Below are 23,328 nucleotides of genomic sequence, written 5' to 3' on the forward strand. Positions count from 1 at the left end.
CACAAACTTGGTGGCACAATCAACAAACCCCTTAGTGGCTGTTTCATCTCTGCTCTATTTGATTTCTCCACTCTGAGTAAATGATTAAGTTTTCATGCATTGGCTCAACCAAAATCTATGTTCACTCAACCACATCCTTTATTGATTACTTCTACTGCAAACAGTAGGCCAAGTGTGATATACATAATTGGACAGTTGTCAGGGGATGTGGGTGTTAACAGTCCTGTTTTCCCAATTGGAAACTGGAATCACCTTGATACACAAATATTCTGCACTGTTTCATTCTCATTCCTTGGACCGAGGAGTCCTTTTCCTCAGAATATATGTTTTTAACTCTCAAAGGTCTGGTTGAATGGATTTAATGATTATACCATATAATATGCTCTTCGAGTTGCACCTGTGCACTGCATATAGAAAACTAGAAAAACTGGAATTAATATTTGTCTAACACTTTAACCTTGTCCTTTAACTTATATAAATCATATGCTGTATTTCTGTGGGGGCACATTTGATTTTCTCTTCTTAGAGAAAAAAATGGATTTAAAAAAGAATCTAATTCTAAAATTTAGAAGCCTTTTGACATTTGGCAAATGTTTACAGTACAGCATATTTAATATTTTGTGATAGTAAAAAAATTAGGAAACTTTAGTAAATCTTATTCTGCTTATTGACAACTAAGCTTTACAGTAGCATATCCTTCAACATTTCAAGCATGTTAGTTTGCAGTGTTTTAACATCCTTTTGTAGCAATGTAGTTCATCTCAGTCACATATAGATAATCACTGCAATACTGTAAATTTGCAGCCATGCTTTGGTGTGTGTCCTGGTCCGTGGCAGGCTGTTATAATTACTCTGGTATCATAAGACAGGGAATTAGAGACTTCTGCCAGATTTCGAAAGTGCATACCCCTAGTATAGTTTATAATAAAAACTATAATATAAATAAACCCCAGTCAGTCATTTGCTACAGGAGTATAATTTGAACGTGCTTTAAAATAGTGAATAAATCACAATTCTTTATCACGCACAGGAACTTCTATTTCTGTGCATTTCTTAATTAAGACTGGACATTCTGTCTTGCTTGGTGGCTTGACATTTAGCATGCTGCACTCCCACATTAGTGACTCAAGTTCATGGCTAATATTGAGGTCAGCTGCAGTAACACTTCAGCCTTAAAGGGAAAAAGAGCATAATACCTCACAAGCAAACCCACATGTCTATCCTATATTTTGTAATCATGCTGCAGAAGTCTTATATTGTTAATATGACCGGCTTTATTAAAAAAAAAGGAAATCTGCAAATATTATTGTCAAAGTACATTAGCCAATTTTTAACTTAGATTCAGCTATGACCTCAGGTTTATCTGATCTTGTGGGATTTGGGGGTGACACCTGCAATCCACATTTATAGGTTTGCCTGTGTGACTCCAGCAACCTTTGCACCAGCCAGCCAAAGTGCAGCATCCCACTCAGGGGAGGGCTGCCAGCCCCAGACCCGAGACACAGCAGCGTTGTGGAGCTGCCGCTGTTCCACCAGGCTTCTAGAGCAAGAAGTGGCAGCTCTGGATGACAGCAGCAGAAAGCCTTGCTGAAGAACTAGCCTTCTTACCTCCTTCCCCTATTTTGTCAGGGTGTGAAGTCCAGTTGTATTGAAAATGTTATCAGCTGCTCAGTAGAAAAAAAAAAAAAAGTATATATAATAATGGAAACTCCAAAAATCATACAAAATAATCACCTGCATTTTCATTCTTGGCCTTAAAATATGGCACAACATTCTGAAGAAGAATGTTGGTTTTATTTCAGTCAGAGGTTCTGTATGGACTAGTCTCATTGGTCTCAGCACAGGCAGTACCTGGACAGCTGTCCTGGAAAAAAAGCTCAGTCATGGCTGAGTCACCACAAAGTAAAGTTAGTTCAGAACAGGGGGATTAGATCTTCAGCATTTGGAGACAGCATCTGAGTGAATACTTAATTTTGTCCCTGTCCTTTGCTTCAGTCAGGGAAAAGCAGATGAAACTGTTACATGCCTGGGAGAGTTTATGAAGGCTGCTGAGAACGCTCATCTAAGCCAAAGCCAGGTGGATGCCCGCGTATTACTTGGGAATATCTACAACGAAAGAGTAAGTACTGGTTGTAGTAATGATGTAAAACAACTGGGTTTAATTAATGGTAAAAATCTGGTTTTCCATATGAGGTAACCCAGAAGAATTGGATCTGGGTGTTGTATCTTACCAGAGTTACCAAAGGAGAAGATACTGTGTGACTAAACACAATGAGCCTTAAGTTTTTGGGAAAGGTGAAAATTTCACACCCTATTTTACACACGGTTTTGTCCTAGAATTGGTAAATAAAATCTCCAAATTCTGATCATGATAGACTTGCAATGTTGTGAAAAATCAGGATCCAAATCTTCATATGCCCAAAAAGAGTCATCAGTTAATGCACATGAAATTTTATTATCCTAGACATTGAAAAAATGTGGGTTTTTTAAAAAATGAATGTGTACAATGTTGCATACTAATATGCAGTTTTTAATCTCAGCTTAATTTCTTCACTACATTCAGACAAATTTATGAAATGGGTGCTGGCAGAAAAAAGTATGGCTAAGCTCTGTATTGGTAGTGGAAGGGCTTTCTCTTCTATGTGCTTCCATCCAGCCTGATGGCTTTGATTTGACCTATTTAAATCCATAGGTAGGCAGTGATGAACAATGTTTAGCTAGAGCTAAGAAATAGCCTTTATTGTAGTTTCTAAGGTCTTTTGAGGTGCTTCTTTCTGGCCTGTGTGCCAGTCTCTGAATTGTTCCTCTGGGGTGGACTCTGTCCAGGTGGTGGTTTCCAATCTCACTGTGACTCTCACCACATCTGGAGATACAGCACTTGCACTGGAGGAGCACTTGGGTTTTGAAATCGGAAGGGTTAAAAACATTACTGTAGGGTGATTCATATTGAGCCTTTTAACATCTATGTCAGTGTTGAAATGCTACACAAAATTATTTAGACACAGTAAGTAATAAAAATAATTTTTCTGCAGACCGGACAATGTGGAAATTAGGAAACACTTTCACTATGAACAAAAAACAGAACAAAATTACGCTTTCTAAATCACCCTTTGTTGCTTCTGTTGCCTGTGGTTTTGTCAGAATTTCTTTTCTATGTGTAATATCACTTTATCCCAAATTCCTTTTTTTTTTTCCTGGATTCCTCTTACAATGAACTCCCACTACCAAAGTTGCTGGGCTGGTTTTTGTTTCATAAGCATTAGAAAAACTTCCTAGAAAAATTAGACTGTGTGCTTTCTATTTACATATGTTCTTAGCATAAATGCCTGAATTCCCATTGAAAACTAGGTTTTAAAGTCTCCAAGAACTTCCTGAAGTAACTTTAAAATGGATCTGCAACTTAGAAGAAAGTAGTGTGAGGTGAAACTATGCGTAATTATTCTACTCCAAATTTGAAAAATAATAAACTAAATTCTGTTTAACTACTTTTATATTTCACTGCTTCTGCCACCATTACTAATAATCAATTCTGTGAGAAGTGATATTTTAATTCTTAACTTCTTTTTGCTTATTCTCTAAATTCTCTTTCGTAGTTCAGAATTTGCTGCCTCAAACTGGGGTAGCAGTGTAGAAGGGGAGAAATATAGACACTTAATCTGATTAACTTACATAAAATACATAATTGAAATATACTAAAAAAAAAAAAAAAAGACAAAAAAACAAAACAAAACAAACAAACGTAAAGTTTTATGATTCCCTATTTTCTATACCATTTTTTTTTCTGCAAGGTCAGCAATGTTTACCAAAACTGAGTCTAAATTGACATTTCCTCTCTTGGATCACTGCCTGCTTGGTGTCAGCTGTCACTCACAGTATTCTCTAAGTCATTATTCGGGTATTTTTATTCAAGTCTATACTTCCCACAGTGATACAATTTGCAATAGTGTTGTCCTTCTCATCAAATTAAAGATATCTCTATTTATATCCAGATCTATCCCTGGAGACCTTTAGTAAACTGGGGATATAACTTTTACTGTTCTTCCCAAAGTAACTAAGTGCACTTTGCTCTGTCCACACTGTTGCTGTATCTCTGCAGTTCTGTCACCTCACTGTTCCATGACCATCATTGTCTTTCTTTAATGCTGTACACTCCAGTTCCCGCTCTCTAGTCATGATTGTTTTACCCAAATGTTTCTTGTTTCCTAAAATGGCTGTGTTTGTATTATGCGTGAGTATTAGGTCTAATTTCTCCCAGTTTGTTAAGCAGGTTACTTACTGAACATGCAACCTCTGATGGAGTTGGCATGACACACTGTCATTTCTCATTTCACTTTTCTCAGATGTCTTATTCTGAGCTGCCTCACTCCTCTCACTAATTGCATCACTTAACCTATTATAGTTCTTAGGAGTACGGTAGGCAGATGTTTGAGCATTTTATCTGTTATACTACTACTTATCATTCTTTATGCATTGCTGTGTCCTCACAGACCTAATTCTGCTCTCCTGCTGTATTAAACAAACCATAAAGACTACCTAAATTTCTATTACTCTTTTCTCCTTTTTTATTACAGGCATATTTTAGCAATCATAGAAATTTTGATCTCAAGTGCAGCAGGTATCAGTTGGAGTCTCTCCTTCAGGTCTCTATGCAGATGGGAATTTCAATCTTATTAAATCAAGCTGAGAATGAAAGGATAAGACAGCTCTGAGAATGTTTTCAGTCAGAGAAGTTTGCGCCATCAGGGCAAAACTGGAAAACTGGAAGATATCTTCCAGAGAGCAGGCAGGCTATAATTAGTATTAATGACAGACGTATAGAAACTGCCACAAGAAGTTTGTGTCTAGCTTTGACAATAGCCAGAATTAATTCCTTCAGGAATTGCTCCCAGGAAGACCTATTTTTGCCTTGTTGGTTTTGGGGGGTGTTGTTTGCTGGTTTGGTTTTGGTTTTGTTTTTGTTTTTTTTTTTTCATAAGTATGTCCAACTTTCTCTTAATAGGCTTGTGATCAAGATTGTCACCATCGGAGAGAGCTGTCCATAATTATCCATAGATTTCTTTCACCACAGTTATATTCAGTTCATCCCTACTCTTCTTTTGTAGTTGGTAGCAATTTTCAGTCTATTTCTGGTTTCTATTTGCTGTTTGGCTTATATTCACTTTGTCTGGTTTTATTAATATACTGTTTATGTAAATAAAGATATTATATTTACTCTAGCTCTCTCCACTGTGTTCTTGATGCATCCTAATATTTTGCTTGACCTTGCTAGATATTAGAGCTGATTTGCATTTAGGACAAGGCACTGCAGAGCTGCCCATGTTATTTCAAGGCCACCTTCCTGAGCCTGAGTTAGTTAGAACCTAGTTAAAAGTTACATATGCTTCAGGCAGTATGAATTACCTCTCCTTTTCTAAAGAATTAATTTCATCTACTGTCAAATAACCACTCAGGTAGTATTATTAGGTCCCTTTGAAATTCATCAAAGCCTTGCAAAAAATCTTCCTTTTTTACCATTTTAGACAATCTTGGCAAAAAATGTCACCTGACTTTTTTTCTGCAGTAGATAAACATTAGACGATATTGATACTAGAGCAGAAAGTTGTTGCATGCTGCCACATATAATACCAATACAAAACGTACTACCTTTCAACCCTGGATTATACTATCTAGTTTTAATGAAAGCTGTAATTTATTTCCCAGCAATTCAATGTCTTTGTCTTTAGATTTCTTCAGATCTCTTACTTACACTCTGTTGAGGTGTGGTGGTATGCTACTTTTTAAATTAGAAGCTTGTTTCTGCAACTCTTCACTCCATCTCTGAGTTCAAAGTAGCTCCATGGCAAGTAAAAAATATTCAAAAGATGAAGAAATACACTAAGAAGTATTTTAGCTTTTCAGCAGTATTGTTCAGCCTATCATGATTTTCCCTAGTTCTCTCTTTATTCTTCTTTGGTCAAGAAGTTCAGGGGATTTCTTTCTATATCTCACGTAAAAATCGGTTCTTGTTATACTTTTTTTTAAATTCCTCTCAAGGTATTATCTGCTGTAGTTTATACTCCTTTTTACTGGATTCATGAATGCTAGATTTCTGTATTCTGCAGGATAAAGAGATAAAAGCTTCAAGTTTTCTATTTAGTAACAGTTGTCTTATATTTCTCCCACTGTTTCTCTTTTTGTGATTAGGATTATCCTTGGGTTTTGGTATACCTCTTTTTCCTCCACAAATCTATAGGTTTTTAATTTCTGTTCTTTTCAATACTTTATGTCCATCATTTAATCCTCCTCCTTTTTCCATTTTTAGGTTTTCCTTTCTAAAATTTAGTATCACAGTAGTAAATCAGGACCTTTCCTCCCACAAAGGTGTTAAACTTTATGAAACAATAGTGACAATTCCTAAATGGCCTGGCTGGAATCAGTATTAATACTTGGCATTGATACAGTGACTTGTATGTTCAAAATACTACACAGACAACCGAAAAACAATTCAGTTCCTGAGGAAGATGAGTAGTGTTATCTGGATTTCAGAAGTTAGGAAACAGTGATGGAGAGTGATTTGCTTAATACCCAACCATGAGTCATTCCATGGGCTGGCTTCTCAGCTGTGATGCCTCTGAGGTGCAAGAGGAGCAGCCTCTAATGTTGAGATAAAATATAGGTGACTACAAGTAGTTTTTATAGTTCTTTTCTTCATTTTTTTCTTTTCTTTACTAGGGGAACTATAATGAAGCCTTTGAATATACCAGTCAGGCTTTTGAGGCAGCAAAAGCTTTAAATAATTTGCCCTCAGTGGGTGAAACAAAGACTTACCGTGGCATTGTGGAGGCTCATAAGCTGATGGTGGCATTTAAAAGCCATATAGAAGCAGAAGATCCCGTCAGCCTCAAGTACCTGCTGGAATGGAAGGAGAACAAAAGTGACATGTGCACTGACCCTCTTACAGTCGGTAAGACATTGGTTATGAAACGCATTAGTGCTGTATTGTCCTCTACAGTTAAGTCGTTTTTCTTGTAGAGTTTTATTGAATTATTTTCTGGGTTTAATCCTTGTGTTGAATGGAGGTTAGATTCACTCCTTTGTGTGCTTATTTTATAGGCTGAATTAAATAGGTTTAAATACAATATAGCAGGGAGAAATAGATATGCTATGATTGGTAACTTTTTTCAGTGCTGTTTTCCAAAACATGACAGTTACAGGCAAGCAGTGTGTATTTGTTTAGTCAAATATCATTATTTTAATCTTTAAAAATATAATAATAATATTCATTGGCAGTCAGTTTTTCAAATGCATCCAAATACAAGTTCCCTGTTACTAAAATAAGGAGTCATTTCTGCTTGACATAGTGAACATAGTTCTGAATTCAGAAGAACATGCTGTTTTATTTTTGGCATCCTTATACTCGACATTGGAGGTGAAGAGAAAAAAAAAAAGGGCAACTCTGATTTCTTGACTGTGTTTCCTTGTCTCAAATAAAGAGTAGAGGAGGACTTTGGGTGGAGTAGACCTCTTCCTTCATGGGTTAAATTTTCTGTACTTTATTTTCCCCTGTACTGTATGTCCATACAAGACAAACTGAATTATGCATTATCTCCAAGTATTAATAGTACTGAACTGTATTGTACTGGGGAAGGAAGAGGGATAAGTCTACTCCACATTAGAACTTTACTCTCTGCCTTCCTGTAGAGCACCTGAATCAGGAGTACATTGGAAATAAATGACAGTTGGGCAAAGTCATAACATGCAGCTTCAGAGTAACTGTGTCCAAATTGCCGCTCATTTATCATACTCTCAAAGAACTGCTTGTCTGTCCTTTCCTTGTGTATCTTTTCCTTTCATGGAAATGAAACAATTAAGTATAGCTTCAGTTGTGACATTTATATATAAACTAAGTGGTTAACAGCCTGGTAATTGAAGATGTTAGGGGCTTAACAGGAGCCAGGGCAGCAGAGGTAATGCTGGAAGCAACTAAGAATTGTGGAGTAAGGACGTTCATTGGCATGCTGAAGAGAGAACAAATTAGTACTCTGTTTAGAGTTCCAGTAAGGGTAACAGGACAGTTCTTTCTCAATGATAATGTGTTTCTTTCTCAATGACTATATATATTTATGATTTTTTGCCTTAATAAGTTAATATCCAGCACAGTCACAATCAGATTTTGTTGGCCGGCAGAGTTAATTGGGTGCTGCGAGGGATAGTAAGTTTCTAGACCTGTAGGGAAGATGCCAAGAATTCCAGAGGAGATGGTCAAAGAAGAATGCAATGACAAGCAATTTTATATGCATTTCATCTGAGGATCATTAGCTGTAGCTGATGTAAATTGGAAGCCAACAGAAATCAGCAACGACAACAGGAAAAAAAAATTTAAAAAAAAAGAAAAAAAAAAGGGGCCCTGAAGAGATAGGATGATCTTTGTATCTTCAACGTGTATTTTACTTCTTACACCTAAAGAAGTTTTCTATTCAACTTTTATATATTGCTTTCTCCAGACTGTTGCGATACTCATTTATATCCTGAAATGATGTGTGCCCCATTAAGCTTGGGCTTCATGCTGCTCTTTAACAGGACTTCAGGGATAAAAAGAGTATGATTAGAAAAGACCTTTATGTCCTGGCAAGCGTGGTACCAGAAACAAGTTTTACCTGCTGAGATTCTCTTCCTTCAGCATTTCTGCCTAGTTTACCCTCTGTTACTTTTGGTACTGTGGTTTTCATTTCAGTTCCAGTTAACTCCAGGAACCCTGTGGCTACTGCATATTTAGCAGCTCTTCCAGTTCAATATCATTCTTCTCATTAGTGCACCAAGCTTACTCTCAGGATACCCAGATTACATCCAGGAAAACATAGTGTCACACTGTCAGCACAATCTGTAACATGCTTCATGCTTTGTGTGCCAAATCTCTATCTAGTACTGGCATTACATTTTTAATATCTGTGTCTGGCAAAACATGACCTGGCACCAGTTCAATATCCGGATTCACCAGCTTTGAGGTTCAGGTATAGCCTTTATCCTACCTTCCAGCAGAATGCCTGTGTATCCTGTGATGAACTCATCACTTTGGAAATTCCTGCTGTGATAATAGAACAGTATTTCTAGCTCTTTCAAACAGCTCAGCTTCGATAATCTACTAGATTTTTCTCAGTCTTTTTTGAGGATAAAGCAGCTAAAGACAAGAAACAATGGTAGTTGCTGATCCGCAGGGGTTTAATGAAGGGAAGAAGGAAGATAATACATTTTTATTTCTAGCTATTCTGACTGGTTAATTTTGCTGTGACAAAATAAATAAGAGTAGTTTCTGTATTCTTAGGCAAAAGAAATACTTAGGCTAGTGGAGGAACAATGACATTTAAATTCAAGTGTTGCCAGATACCTTATGTCTTTCAACGAAAGCTTATCTTCTAAATTAATCATTTCAATAACCAGGCAGGAAGAATTACTCTATTTACCTCAACATTATTACTAAAATGGACGCTTTGACCAAAGTTGTTATAGACAAAAGCGATGGAATTTTCAGAAAACAGTATTTATAAATGCAAAGGAGAATGTGTTTCTATCTGCTGCATTTGATTCAGTCACCTGATTTCACTTACGAGAGAGTTATTTATGCTGTTGTGAGATGCCACTGCAAGAACAAATACATTTTTATTGATCTTACATTTAGCTAAACGTATAAAAAATTATTATCGGCAGAGTCAGTAAGCAAAAAGGCTTCTGACTTCATGTGAAAGGCTAAAGAGGAACTCACAGCATGAGTAACACTGTCTGATGAGAAAATATTTCACAGGTCTTTTGATAAATAATCTCCTGACTTGCCACCTTCTGGAAGGGAGACTAATAATTAAAGATGCTGAAAGCAGGGAAATTTTGGATCGGATTTTGGGTATTGATTACATGAAACACTGACCAGGAATTGTTTTCTGTAAGTCTGGTGATTCTCTGTCCAGGTCATTGCAGCTGTCAGGGCTGTGCCTCCACAGGAGACCTTGGATGCTTGAAATCATCTCAACGCTTTTAAGAGTAGATTGAAAAGGTGTTATTTTCATCATACTAAAAAGTCTTCAGTTGTTTTCTTGAGAAATGTTACGTGCTTTTGACCATAATTTAGTTCTACATTTCTTGACTTTGAAGAACTTCTTAAAATTGACATATTTTACTGTAGGTTTTTTGTGTTTGTTTTGGTTTGGGGTTTTGGGGAGTATTTTTGGTGTTGTTTTGGTTTTTTACTAATAGCTACAAATGCAGCATAAATTATTGTTGTACCTATATCATTAATTGTGAAGTCTTATTATAAATGGAATTGTCTTGTACCATCAGCTTTAGCATGATCAGGACTATTTCTAGCATTCCATAGCTGAGCAGCCTTCAATGTGATCTAAAATGCATGCGCCAGCTAAAACTAGAGCTTGGAAAATAAACTCTAATGAGCTTTTGTTCTTACTCCCTGATATGTAGTCCCTCAATATTATTTTTCTAGCTTCCGCTCATAGATGTTACAATGATGCATTCCATAATGTGAACAGCTCCTTATTGTTGTGTAAAAAGTCAAAGTGTAATCCTACCAATTTACATTTTAAAAATATCTTTAAGGTGTCTTATAGTTGTTTTCTTGTAAAAGATGTGTCTAGCACAAAATTGTTAATGTGTTGAAGAAAAGAGATCTTCCCAGGTGCATTTTAGATTAGGCTTGCATGTGACTTTGTCACTCATTAATAAAAGGATTATCCCTAAGAAATGGTAAAGTCAGAAGTGAGATATGAGATCAAAGATTACACTAAACAAATTCTATTAACATTTCTCTACTGTAACTTGCCACAGCCATGTAATTTATGGGCCATTTTGGTAATAGTGTCCAACAGTAGAATAGTCTGCTACATAACGTGATAAACTGCTTTTTTACTGTCTCTTCTTTCTGAAGTACACTAATTCCAGGAAAACTTCTAACATTGCAAATCTCATCTTTCCTCCATTAATAAATTCTGTTAGTTACCTCAAATGCATGCTAATAAAACTGTTCTACCTTGGCACTGTACCCAAAATGTTTGACTGTATTTCAGCAAATGAAAACAAATTTTCATCAGGAAGGTGCATTATAAATTATACTTTGTATTTGCCCAGTAAATATTCATCAGTGGTAGCAGATTTTTTAATCTATTTAAGAGAAAGAAAAGATATGGTGCCATGATCAAAACTACAAAAATAGCAAGTCTTTGTACCTTACACAGATGTCCATCCTTAAAATAGTTCTTATATGATGTCAGTGGAAAGGCAGAGGCTTGTGTTAGAAGGTTCCTTTCACTGCTTATTTCTTATCTAAAGCTCTGTCATAGATTTTGGCAAATCATGATACTGATGTGAGACTGCTGGAATTGTGCACATGCTCCCTCAGAGCCCCTGTTTGTGTGTCTGTTATATTGTTTGACTCGTTTATTACTTAATAAATTCTATTCTGCAGTTAACATGTACAGAAGGCAAATATATAGGCTTGTCTGGTGACTGAAATTATCATGCAGTCTTAATATTTTCTTTTAATGTTCCTCCTTGATAGTACATTAGTGGGTTTTGTAGCTAACTTGTTGAGTAATGATAATTAAAGGTAGATGTTGTCAGTGCTGAGGTAGCTAGACTGAATTTGAACAGGTCAAATGATGGTTCTCTTCCCAATCGCCGTGACTTATACAAACTGAGAGTTTATTCAATTTTCAGAATGTATTGTTAGTATGACCAAAAATAATGAGAAACAGAAAAGCTTTTAGAGACAGATTTTTGTATTTTCTCAGCAAATACAACTGAACATGAAAGAAGGGAATTATACACTTGTTCACACTGTTAAATAAAAACACTGATTTTTAAATTATGGAAAGAGTATATGTGACCAAGCACAGGCTCCAAGGCTGTCCCTGTGCCAGAGGCACAAAGGCTCACTTCTTAATAAATGTGTTTCAAAAGTAGCTCAAATGCTTCAGTGTCTCCTATTGAGATTCACAGGATGGCTTCTGCACATTTTTGTGGGGTTTATCAAATAGGATAGGAAGGAAAAAGACCCACAAAAGTGTAGTTAGAAATGCCGAAGTGTATACATTTAGGAAAATTATCGGAAAAAAAAATAGTGATAGCTAAGTCATTATCTTTTTCTTTTTGAAATTTTCTAAACTTGTATTGCCTCTTCTCATTCACATAACCTAGCACTCATCAATTGCTGAATTTTAGCTTATCACTCTTTCAATTTAAAAAAAATCTCAGACATTTTTTGTACTACTGCACCTTTGAAATTAATACAAAATACCTTTAAGTAAACGCTGAAAAACAGCGTGCTTACATATAGGTGTTGATTACATGGAACAGGTGTGTTTCAGAAAATCAGCTTATGTGGTTCATGTGTCTTATTTATTATTAACTGGCGATTGGTTATAAGTATCTGACTATGTTTGCTTAATGATATGCTCTGATATTTTTAGAAAGTGAGAGTGATTATTGCTTGGACTGCAGAAAGAATCAGTTGTGAAGAGAAGAACTGAGGGTGACAGGGAAGTTATTTAGCACATTGTGATCAGTGGCTGGCCACACCAGATTCCCAATGAAGAGTCTGAGAATGCAGTTTGAACATCTGTGTCAGTTTTGTTTGGAGTGCAGTAGCTGCTCTTTTCTGCTGATGGTTAAAGTTTGTCTGAAAAAAGCAAGGGAATGCTGATATTCAGTGTTCTTATGCTTTGTACAAATGCACTATCCCATTTTTTCAGCTATTATTTCTTTCTAAATACCGCCTTAAATAACTGGAAATTGCTGGACAGGATCAGATCTAGGCCAGGTCTGTGGATTGGCAGTATCAGATTTGAGAGGAGGTTTTGTAGAATATTTTAATGTTTAACCATGGAACAATGTGTTAGGAGAAGTTTCTTCATAGTCTTTGCCAAAAGTTGACAGTTCTTGTATGTCTAAGTGGTATTATGACTTCCTAAATTATCATCCTGTCTAATGCGATTGTGAGTGTTCTTGTCATCTACAGTTATATAAAAACATCTTAACCAGAGGAGAATTTGGATCTCATTTAGATTTTTCTGCCATCTGATACTTTCAATGGAAACGTCTAAATCTCACCATGCATTTGCTTTAGACACATCCCGTGCTAAACAGTGTTGGCATCCAGCTGTGTTTTCTCAGACAGGCTTTCTAGATCAGCAGAAAATGGTTCCCTAAATAAGGCAAATTGCTCTTTCTTGTGGAAAAGAAATGTTGGAAGTGGTGTTCAAACTACGGTACATTGTCAGACCCTTTAGTGTAGCTTTATGCACTGAAGTAGCGTAGCTTTACACATGGCACTGTCAGTACTTCTACCAAAAGTGGATTTCCTTACCGGTTTAAAAAGTAAAATTCTTGGGGCAGGAGCTCAGTCCTGCTCTGATCTCGTAGGACATGGGTTTTATACTCTCATTCTCAAAAGGGAAATTGATCTTCAGAAAGAACCAAAGAGCAGACTTTCATGTTTTTGTTTAATATTGAGGAGGTTGTTGTCACTTAAACTTTATCAAGAACCTTTTATTGGAGCTGTCTGCAAACATGCCAGCTGAGAGAGATTGACCTAAAGTCAACATGAAAACCATTCTCTACTGCAAACCCTTCCTTACCAAAAGCTCCCCAACAATCTTTGGATGCAGAAAATCAAAGCCGAGACAGAGAAACTGTATTCAGTGCATATTTTCTGTAACAGAACCCTTAGGTCATCTCAGGAGTCACAGTCAGTGTATCAAACACCTTCTTTTTCCTTAGTTTCCCAAGCCGGCTTTCTTCTCTGCATCGTTGAGGGTTTTTTTTTTCTGAGGCACCTTCCCCTGTCTAGACATATTGTTTTATGTTTCTCTTATGTTTAAGTAACAAATTGCTGTTTTTATTAAGACTCTGTGGTCTAAAGATAGTCAAGACTGAAATTATTTACCTCTAGAATGAGCCAATCTATTTTTAAAAAGTGAAGTGTCATACTTCCTCAGTTAATGTGTTTATGAAACTATACTTCTTTTGCCCCAAAATACAGCTTTTTTTTTTTCTTTCTGTAATCATCAGGAATATTTTGTGATTTTTCTGAATGGTTTCTTTTTGTTTTCTTCCTTCACTGTCTTTTCTGTGCCCTACTTCTCTTCTGTTTTCTCTCCTGTTCTTCCCCTTGAAATTGCAAATTATTCTCTCTCCCTTTTTGGCCACACACCTTCATTCCAAATCACAATTTTATGTATGTTTTCATAGTAGCTAGCATGTAGCTAGCATGTCAATCTATACCTCACTAGGTAAATATTTTGTCCTTATGGTAGAACCAATATGGGTTTTTTAAGAGTGGTGTTTCCATTTTTTCATATTTACCATGTTGACACTGTTCCTCATGCTCTGTGTTTTCTATTTTGTTGTGAATCAGAGAATACACTGGAAAGAATGACACTTCATATTTGGTATCTTGGTAAGCCAGTTAATAGAAAATTGTGAAGTATCGAAGTAGCCTTTAAAGAGATCTTAATCACCTGTGTGAATGGATTGACTAAGTTGAAGTGTACAACTAGGTGATTAATTAGTCTGAAGACCCAAATGCATGCTTAAGTAGATGACCATGCCCTTAGGCTCATACACTTGTTTGTACTCACTCAGTTAAGCATTCCATTTTATCTGTAATACAGAATATTCCCATTTAAGGGCTCATCCAAGTCTTGCCATGGAGCCAAGTAACTGTACAGTATTTTCCATAGTGTGTCATACAGGTACATGATTTTGGACACGTAGCTACTACCCTGTAATACTGACATTAATAAGTAGCAGATGCAGTAATTGATTGGGGAGGGCAATTTGAAATTGTCCTGAATCAATTTTTTTTCATATTTTTTCCGCAGTTGCTACAGTATTTTGATACAATTCCTTTTCCTGAAAACTCTGGCATATTTGTTTAACTTTTGAGGTCTAGTTGCTATGGATGTTTGTCAAATGCACTGTAGCTGATGACAGCTCCTGTGAGGAATAAACCTTCTGCAGCAGTTTTTGAAATGGGAACTGCAAGTGCCCAGCACCTTTCACATCTAAACCTTGTGATTATTTGTGTGCTAATCATAATGTCTGTGAAAGCTGATGCTCAAACCATGGGGTTTTTTTGTGAAAGTGTTTTTCATACTGCCTGGTATTTACAGATCACATGTACATAGATATTCAGCTGTCTGATTGTGTCTATGCGTCTCAACCGGGCACCTAAGTGATAGTGCTGTGCCTTCAACTCGTTGCTGATGTAAAATTGAACCTGAAAAAGGGAAGATGAGTATGGCATATAGTAGTCTTGCTCAGCTCATGGTGTGCACCCAAGGAATTTGAGGAACAGAAACTTTAGATCATGCCATAGTAGCTGTTGTCAAAGAAAATCAGAATGTTATAGATGGTAGGAATGAGGAGGGCAGAGGGATGCATACTGTGTGGAATTGGTACTTCTGGGATATCCACTGACTTCTTACCCTGGGTGCAGCACTTGTAGCCCTCTGTTTATTTCTATGCTTTTTTTTCTCCTGGTAGAAAATGTGACTTCAGGGTGCTGTGGAGCCCAGTCCTTTGGCTCCAGTACCTTTCAATCTGCTGAACAGCATCTTGAGATGTATAATTCCTCAAGAGTGAGTTTATCCTCACTTGTACCTTTAGCTCAATTTTGAGAATAATATAAAAGAAAATTATTTTTTATTTTGTCGAGATTCATACAAGTACACACACTTATGCTGCAGTAAGAACAGAATTGAGATGAAACATTGACGATTTTAAGCATTAGGGAATCAACTGATATATTAGAGGATAACTGGGTTTGTGTCCTTGTCATCTCTCATATATCTTGAAATGGCTCACTGTTTACATGAGGGAAAGCAACACTGCAGTTGCTGTATTAAAGTTGTTAATAATGGCTGCAACAAGTTAGCTGTGATTACCAGAAAAATATGGTATAAGCTAATGATTTTGAAATTTGATTTAGATAAATTTGATTTTGTTTTGGTTCAAAATAAAATATTTCTTTCCCTCGCATACTTTGCTAAGTTTTTAATGATTGTACTGCAATGATGTTAGTTGTTTGGAAGGCAAATGTGCATGTGGAGTATATGTACATGTACATGCAGAGAGAGAAACTGCATGGCAAGGAGAGTTCCCATTTCCATGTTGCAAATATGCTAAAATTATGGGCCGAATATTGCTTTTTGTTATCCCCATAAATCTTGTTGATTGAGGAGTGAGGAGAAGGGTATATCGCAGAAGTGTAACTATGAGCAGAATTTGTCCCTTTTATCTGAGATGCATTATGAAATACTTCTAGGTAAGCAGAGGTTCAAGTAATTGGGGGTATTGCTAGGTATGATATTCGTGCTGGGAAACATAACTGAGATAGGTGGAAGGTTCAGAATGAAGACATTGTAATAAATAGATGTGATTATCTTTTGTATTTCTGAAGAACAATGCTTGAGCATTTGTGTTGAGAAGCACTGGAATATGTATTACTCACTAATCATAGGTGTAGTATGTTTAAGGAATGATCATGAAACTAAAATCTGGAAGATGCACAGAGCTGTAATACATCCATAGGAAAATACGGGGTTAAAGTGGACTATATTTTAAGCAGTGTTCAGTTGACTTGCTGTGTGGGGAGAGACTGAGCAGTCCTGGCTAATGACTTGTAGGTACTGAATCCTCAGGTCTCTCAGGTGGTTTCACTCGACCAGTTTCAGCAGAATGATGAAAAGGTTGAGATAAAATAAACTGACAGTTGCTACTCATGGCAGGCAGCAAGCTGTACCCTGGCAGATGAGACCCTGGGAGCCCTCTTTTTTAAACAAAGGCTTTCACTGCAGTGAGCAATGAACTCCACACAAAAAGGGAAAAGGAGAGAGAGATTGGCAGCTGGTGACCGACAGGAGGAGGGAAAGGAGGGAAACTGAGAAACACAGCAATTGTTAGCTAATTAGAAGCCATTCCCACCTACTTAATACCGACCCATTAAGCAGAAAACACTTTTCATCTTACTCTCGCTGCTATACATGACATTATACTCCAATCAATACCCTCCCACTGGCTGCCCCAGTGCCCACAAATGAATACACTGCAGTTCAAGAATGCAGTAATTGAGCTGGGGCAGTGAAACTACAGCTCTCACAGTCAAGATCTTTCTCTGAAGGTACTAATGTAGGGTTTGTGATGCTTGGATAAAGAAGTCAAATCCCTATATTGACAGCTGTCAACAATTGGCAAATGGACAGAGTCAACAATGAAGTCATTTTAACCTTTGATTGAAGAGAAAATAAGTGTTTATTTTCAGACTATTTTTTCCCAATTGAGTAAGAGATCTAGGGGCTTTGCACCCAGATGTTTAGATTTTCCAGGGTAGTTTGAACTCTGATCCTCAGTTACACCTACAGAATATATATATGTATGCACATCATTATATACACACAACAATGCATCCCACAGGCTTCTCTATTTTCTAGGAGGTTTTGAGGTAGCCCTAAGCTTTTAAGAGGATTTACAGCTGCTTTTTGTTTTTTGTTTGTTTTGGCTTTTTTTTTTTTTTTTTTAATTTCATTTTAAGTCCTACTATGATTTTTGGGGGTTTTTTTAAATGCAGTTTGGACTGTCTCAACAGATACATTGTGCATCAGATCCAGGATCCTACTTTTTGACCATTAGGATCTTAACATTTAAGTTCTACATTTAGATTCTTGCAGCTACTTTTTTATTTTTTTTCAAATTAAATCCCTCATTCCCTGAGCCATCTGTGCACAGTCTGCAGAATAAAGTGATACTGTGCGGATTGCAGTAGAATTCCTTCTTCATGCCAGTTTTGTCACCACAGAATCAAAACAGCAGGACACTGTGGCTCTCCTGTCTTGGTAAGAGTGAAGACGACATCAGCGTGAGTCCTCTAGAAGTGCTGAAAGGAGATTCCAATGCAGTACATGTTATTTCTCCATCCCTTTCAATTCCAAACTGAACTGACTACCGACTCAGAAACTTAGATTTCTTACAGTGCAAGTTTGAAACCATCTTTTCGATACAGGTAAATTGTGTGTACTGTGACATTCGACATTTGTAGAAAGAGACCACCATGTGCTATTCATTGTCACAATAATATTGTGGCATTGGCAGTGTAGTATTTCTTCAGATGGTGTTTGCTAAAGTACTTCTTACGCATATAACTGTAAAATGTGCTGTTAACTTGCCCGGCTGAGCCTTGGACCCTTGAGTTAGATAACAGGTATGTGCAATAGCCTAACCCCTTACCTGGGGCTCTCACCATTTAACAGCTGATCTGTATCTGAGTAAGAACAGTTAAAGCTGAGTATAGTCAATAAGGCTGATACAGTAGAAAATATTTTGCATCCTTTGAAATTGTAAGCCAAGTAACAACAAACTGCTACTTTGTTGCCTTTTGCCAGTTGTATGGTAATATTTCCCTGTAATGATAGTTATACTAATAAGCTTAATTTGTTTTCATATATTGTAAAGCACCTTTCAGCCACCCTTTTTCTGTGTGCTCCCTGGGTTTCTTTTGATACATGTTAATGGCAATCTTAGAAAAATATTTGTTCTCAATGTGGTCTCTAAATAGGAAAGAATTGTCTTCTGATGGAGAAAGCTGGAATCTTTACCATTTATGAAGATGTAAATACCCAGGACATGGGAGTTGGATATGATAAGGCAGTGGGACAGAGGTTTTAATTCCTTAGAGGTACTTGGATAGGACAATCAAAGCTACGTTCAGTTTCCACATAGGTACAATCTGCTTTTTAAACTGTAAGCTATGGGACTTTGATTCATTTGAACACAGAGGTGTAAAAGCTCAGTTGTAACTTTGACTAGATGCCAGTTAGAAGAATCAGAAGCAGGCTAGAGAAAACACAAAGAGCAGTTGGCAGTCCTTCTGTTTCCCAGTGCCAAAGCCTGTGGGGTTAATTTGAAGATACTCAAATCACCTTGGCAACATCATCTCTAGTATTTTCCAGAACTGTGTAATTTAATGAGGTAGGACAATAAACATAGGATCATAGAAACATAGTAATGGAAGGGACTTTAAGAAGTCATCTTCTGCTCCAAGGTAGGAGAAACTGTATTTATATCATTTCTAAGAGAAGTTCGTCTTGCCCATTCTTAAAAATACTGGCAATGGACCTTTACAGCATCCATGAACATCTGTTCTAAAGGGTAAAATGATGCAGAAAAAGGAAAAAAGCTAGAAGGTTTTTCTTTTATGTCTAAAGGGGAGAGAGGGAGAGAGGTGAGGTGCCTGTAGTTCAAACTCCGTATCTGTTCTTTCCATTGAAGACTTTGAATTCATTCTTTCTATTTGTGCAGTAACATTGGAGAAAGGAATTATCTGACACAAGCTGGAAGAAAATTTTATAGTATTTTCTGAAAATAATAGTTATGAGGATTGCTTAGTCTAAGTATTGATTAGATAAGATGGAATGTAGTTCCTGCTTATGAGCATGATTGATGGAAGAAGGTAGAAAGAAGATGCAAGGATCCTGTTTCCTTTTTATGTATTTTCCAATTATATTGTCCAGGAGGATTAGTCCATATCAGTCATCTGAGCACAGCAGGTTGGTATCTGCTCCAGAAGGGCAGGAAGAGGAAGGGCTTCAGCAGCAAGAACGAGACCTGTGCAGAGGGAAGGGTTGCTGCTTGTTCTTAAATGGTCTCTCTAAGTGCTGGGAAGCTTTGTTATTCAAAGTCTCTTACATAATTCAGGACTCTTACATAAATTTCTAAAGCAGGAAAGCAGCTAAATTTCTGAATTCCTCTTATTGAGTTAATCTATTCATACTTCAATGCTAACTAGAGATGCAGCTGAACTCAAATGAAATGTTTTAGATCCTTATTTATGATTGAGGATGTTTTTTCTAGAAACCCAGACGTGAGATCTGAACAGTCTCTATATCCATTCCAGACTGTATGTTTTGATACTTCAAATAACAGAATCAGATATTTCTCCAGGTTCAGAGTTCAATAATTGGATGCATGTCCTCAAATAAATAAAATTACAGTACTGACATGTGCCATCACAATTTTCAGTTCTCATAAAGCTGTACTGAGTCCCGTTTTGCCAGTCTTTTGTAAAGAGAAATCAAAATATTTACAACCCAGATTACTCATCTTTTGAGCCTTTATCAAATGCTTTTATTTCCTTTTCATCAATTATTTTTTATCCTCCCATGGCAGCTTAAGGCTTTTTTTGCCTTTTATTTATCTTGGAACCCCTTCTAATAGTCTTATCTGCAGTAGTTCCCTAGCTCCAGGTTCTCAAGTCAACTTATCTAAATGTCATTTCTCTTTCTATCCTAAAATTTAAACATAGCTGCCTCCAGCTAGTAAGAGCTTCCTACAGAGAAGCTTCTACCTAAGTTAAAGGCTGGCAAGGCCTATTATTTGCATAGGATTCATTCATGAGAAAAAAAAAGTCCAAGGCTATATTTGTCTTCTGCAGAAGATATAGCTAAAGGAAGAGAGTACAAAAAGCATCCATCTTCAAATAGATCAAATGATCAATAAAACCCACTCACATTCCATCCAGCAAGCATTCTGCTCAGGGAGACACTGCTTCAGGAAAATGACTTCGTCAGTGTTAAACAGAAAGAGTATCCTGTGGAAGCAGTTATGGCCAGGCAGTTAGCTGGTCTTTCATACATTCTTTCTCTCCATGTGAAACAGAGGTGGGTTTGATTTTCTTCTACCAATTTCAGTCATCTCACTCTGCCGTGAATGCTCCAGATTGATAGATGTACCTTCTCTTGAGAAAAAGGATGTGTGTTTCCTCTGCTCACATGTATATTAAGCACTGCAGAGACACACACTGGTTTGGTTTTTGTATAGTGAGAAGCTGCTGTGTTTGGGAGTGTTTGAGAGAGGTGTGTTCCTAATGGAAAGAAGAAACTTATCTATGAACATTGCCTACTGTCAGACTTAAAATGAGATGTCGTCCATTCCTGATTTCCATAAACTTCAGCTTTGTGTTCCAGTTCTAATAATCATTGACTGTTCAGTGCCTCGCTAGCTGTAAATGTTTTCAAGTATTTGTCTCTGAGAATGCATGTGTGGGACCTGCTAATGTGCAACAGAAACAGTCACATGTAGTTACAGGGAAAGCATTTTGTCCTGACTTTGTAATTTCTGTGTACACAGAACTTTGTGGTCTAGATAGAGTGGACTAGGGTTTCCTATGAGCCTGAAAATCTCGGTGCCCATGGATAGAACAAGGGTTTTAAAGTTTCTGAAGTAATTATTGCTTAGAAGACTGAGGGATTGTGCTCTACAGCTTCATGGAAACTGATGAAAAAACTTTCCCTCCATCAGCATAGTTTTAATTGTGATTCTGAGATGTCAGTGGTTGATAGATGTTTGGTTGGTGCAAGAGTCAAGTGAAACTTTATTTTTTTATTTAATATTTTAAATTACAGTTTTCATTTTAAAATGGATTATGCATTCCCCCTGCCAACTCAATTTGGGTTTTGCATTAATCCAAACTCTTCTTTCCCTGTTTCAAAGCCAGCTGCATTTGGTGCAGATCTCCAGGATGTACCTTCAGACTGCACCAAAAAAAAAACTAAAACAAAATAATAAAGATTGGCAGTTTTCTATGTGGGAATCTGACTGTTTTTCATATCTGCCTGAGACCCATCACGTTCTTTCATGTTTGCTTTGCTATACATAATTTTATTTCTCTAGTTTGATATTTCAGCCAGCTTTTTCTATGGTAAAAGTAAGATTAACAAATCATTATTAGCCATTATTATCACCTAAAGAAATGGCCCTTAAAACAACCTTGAATTATGTCACAGTGGCTCAGTCTCAAGAGCTGCCTGGAAGGGCTGGGTTTAGGGGCTGAGGGTGCGTGTCTCTGCATGGTGTACCTCCAACAGGGTACTTCTCCGTATCCGCACAGTATGAGACAGAAGTGAGCAGCACTCCCCTGTTGCAAATTCACTCATTCTTCCTCGTTTTTCCTGTCATATTAGCCATACTGTAAGCAGAAATACTTGAAACTACAAAGTGTGTTTTTTTTAAATCAGTTTTAACTGAAAGTACAGCCACTAATGGTAATCTTTACGTAGCACATGTCACTACACGGGAAGCGGGAATGTTTCTGAACCTTCAACAGCAATCTTTCTGTAAATTTCAGGTTCTCTTAAATTTAACCTTAAGGTAGTTCAGAATTTCCTGGCTGTATTATGCTCCAGAGGGGGGATAATTTCCGTTGTCATGTGAATGTTTTTATGCACAAATTCCTGATATGAACTCAGCCTTGATTACACCAAGTGCAGTTGTATACATGATTGACTGCAAACTTGCACCTGAAAATTTGGTCTGTCTTGATAACCAGAGAAAACTATGAGATAGTTTAATACCTTACATGTATTTATGACCAATGCATGGTACCCTTTTGAAAGTCACCATTTTTGTTAATCATTGTGAAAAATAAGAGCTTTAATAGAAAAGTGTTTCTTAGTTAACATAATACTGTCTTGGAGAGCAAAGTCTAAGAGATTTAACATATGACAGTATTGTTCTGAGGGAAATTTTGGTACTCTATATCAATACTTCATGTAATTTAGACAGAAAAAAAAATAGCTTAATGCTGTTCTTGCCCCTGATTAAATGAAATTGGTATTCTTTCACACAGAGGCTTTATTTAGCAGCAGTGAGGTATGAGGATGTGAAATATGAGAAAATAAGAAATAATAAGTTGAGGAACAACGTAAACAAGCATGAGCGTTTACAAGTAGCTTTGTCTTACCTGAATGACACTTAAATCACTGTTAATTTTCATTCAGGAGTCACTCTGCATCATTACCTTAGAAATATTTTGTATTCAGAAATTGTGTTTGAGCAAGAGCCACAGGTTATCAAATTAGAATATATACCTCTTTTCCTCAAAACTGAGGGAGCACGCCTTTTGACTCCACTTCCCCTATGACACAGAAGTGTAGGATACATTTTTCTTTGAAGTTTTTATGAGCTTCATGGCAGAGTCTAGCATGTGTAAATTGGGACACTTACTATAGGCAGGGGTAAGAAAATCTTACTCTTCATTTTTGTGCACCAGTACTATCCTAGAGAGCAGTGCTATGCAGGATGCACTTGCAAAAGAATGCTCCTTTCTAGCATTTCACATCAAGACACCAGCATATAAGTGGTATTTTTAATAGCCTTCTCATGACCATCCATGGTCGTTTTGTTTGCAAGAGGTGACCTAGGGCCAAAACCAACCCCGGGGTAGGGCGCCGAGGGGAGCAGGTGACTTGCAGCCATGCCTGGAGCTGCGTTCCACTTCAAGAGAGTGCGCTCATG

The 23,328-nt window shown here is 37.0% G+C and overlaps 1 protein-coding gene across 4 annotated transcripts in view; it reads left to right on the forward strand.

Moving 5' to 3' along the window:
- The window catches only part of TTC29 (tetratricopeptide repeat domain 29), a 290,318-nt gene that overhangs the window by 228,564 nt on the left and 38,426 nt on the right, over positions 1-23,328 (forward strand). For all 4 annotated transcript variants that reach the window (XM_065061915.1, XM_021284035.2, XM_065061916.1 and 1 more), the window contains 2 exons: positions 1,996-2,119; positions 6,712-6,943. In XM_065061915.1, coding sequence (XP_064917987.1) covers positions 1,996-2,119; positions 6,712-6,943 — 356 coding nt within the window. The remainder of the gene's footprint in view (positions 1-1,995; positions 2,120-6,711; positions 6,944-23,328) is intronic.

Source organism: Columba livia, chromosome 4 (assembly GCF_036013475.1).
Source record: "Columba livia isolate bColLiv1 breed racing homer chromosome 4, bColLiv1.pat.W.v2, whole genome shotgun sequence".
NCBI classification, from domain to species: domain Eukaryota; kingdom Metazoa; phylum Chordata; class Aves; order Columbiformes; family Columbidae; genus Columba; species Columba livia.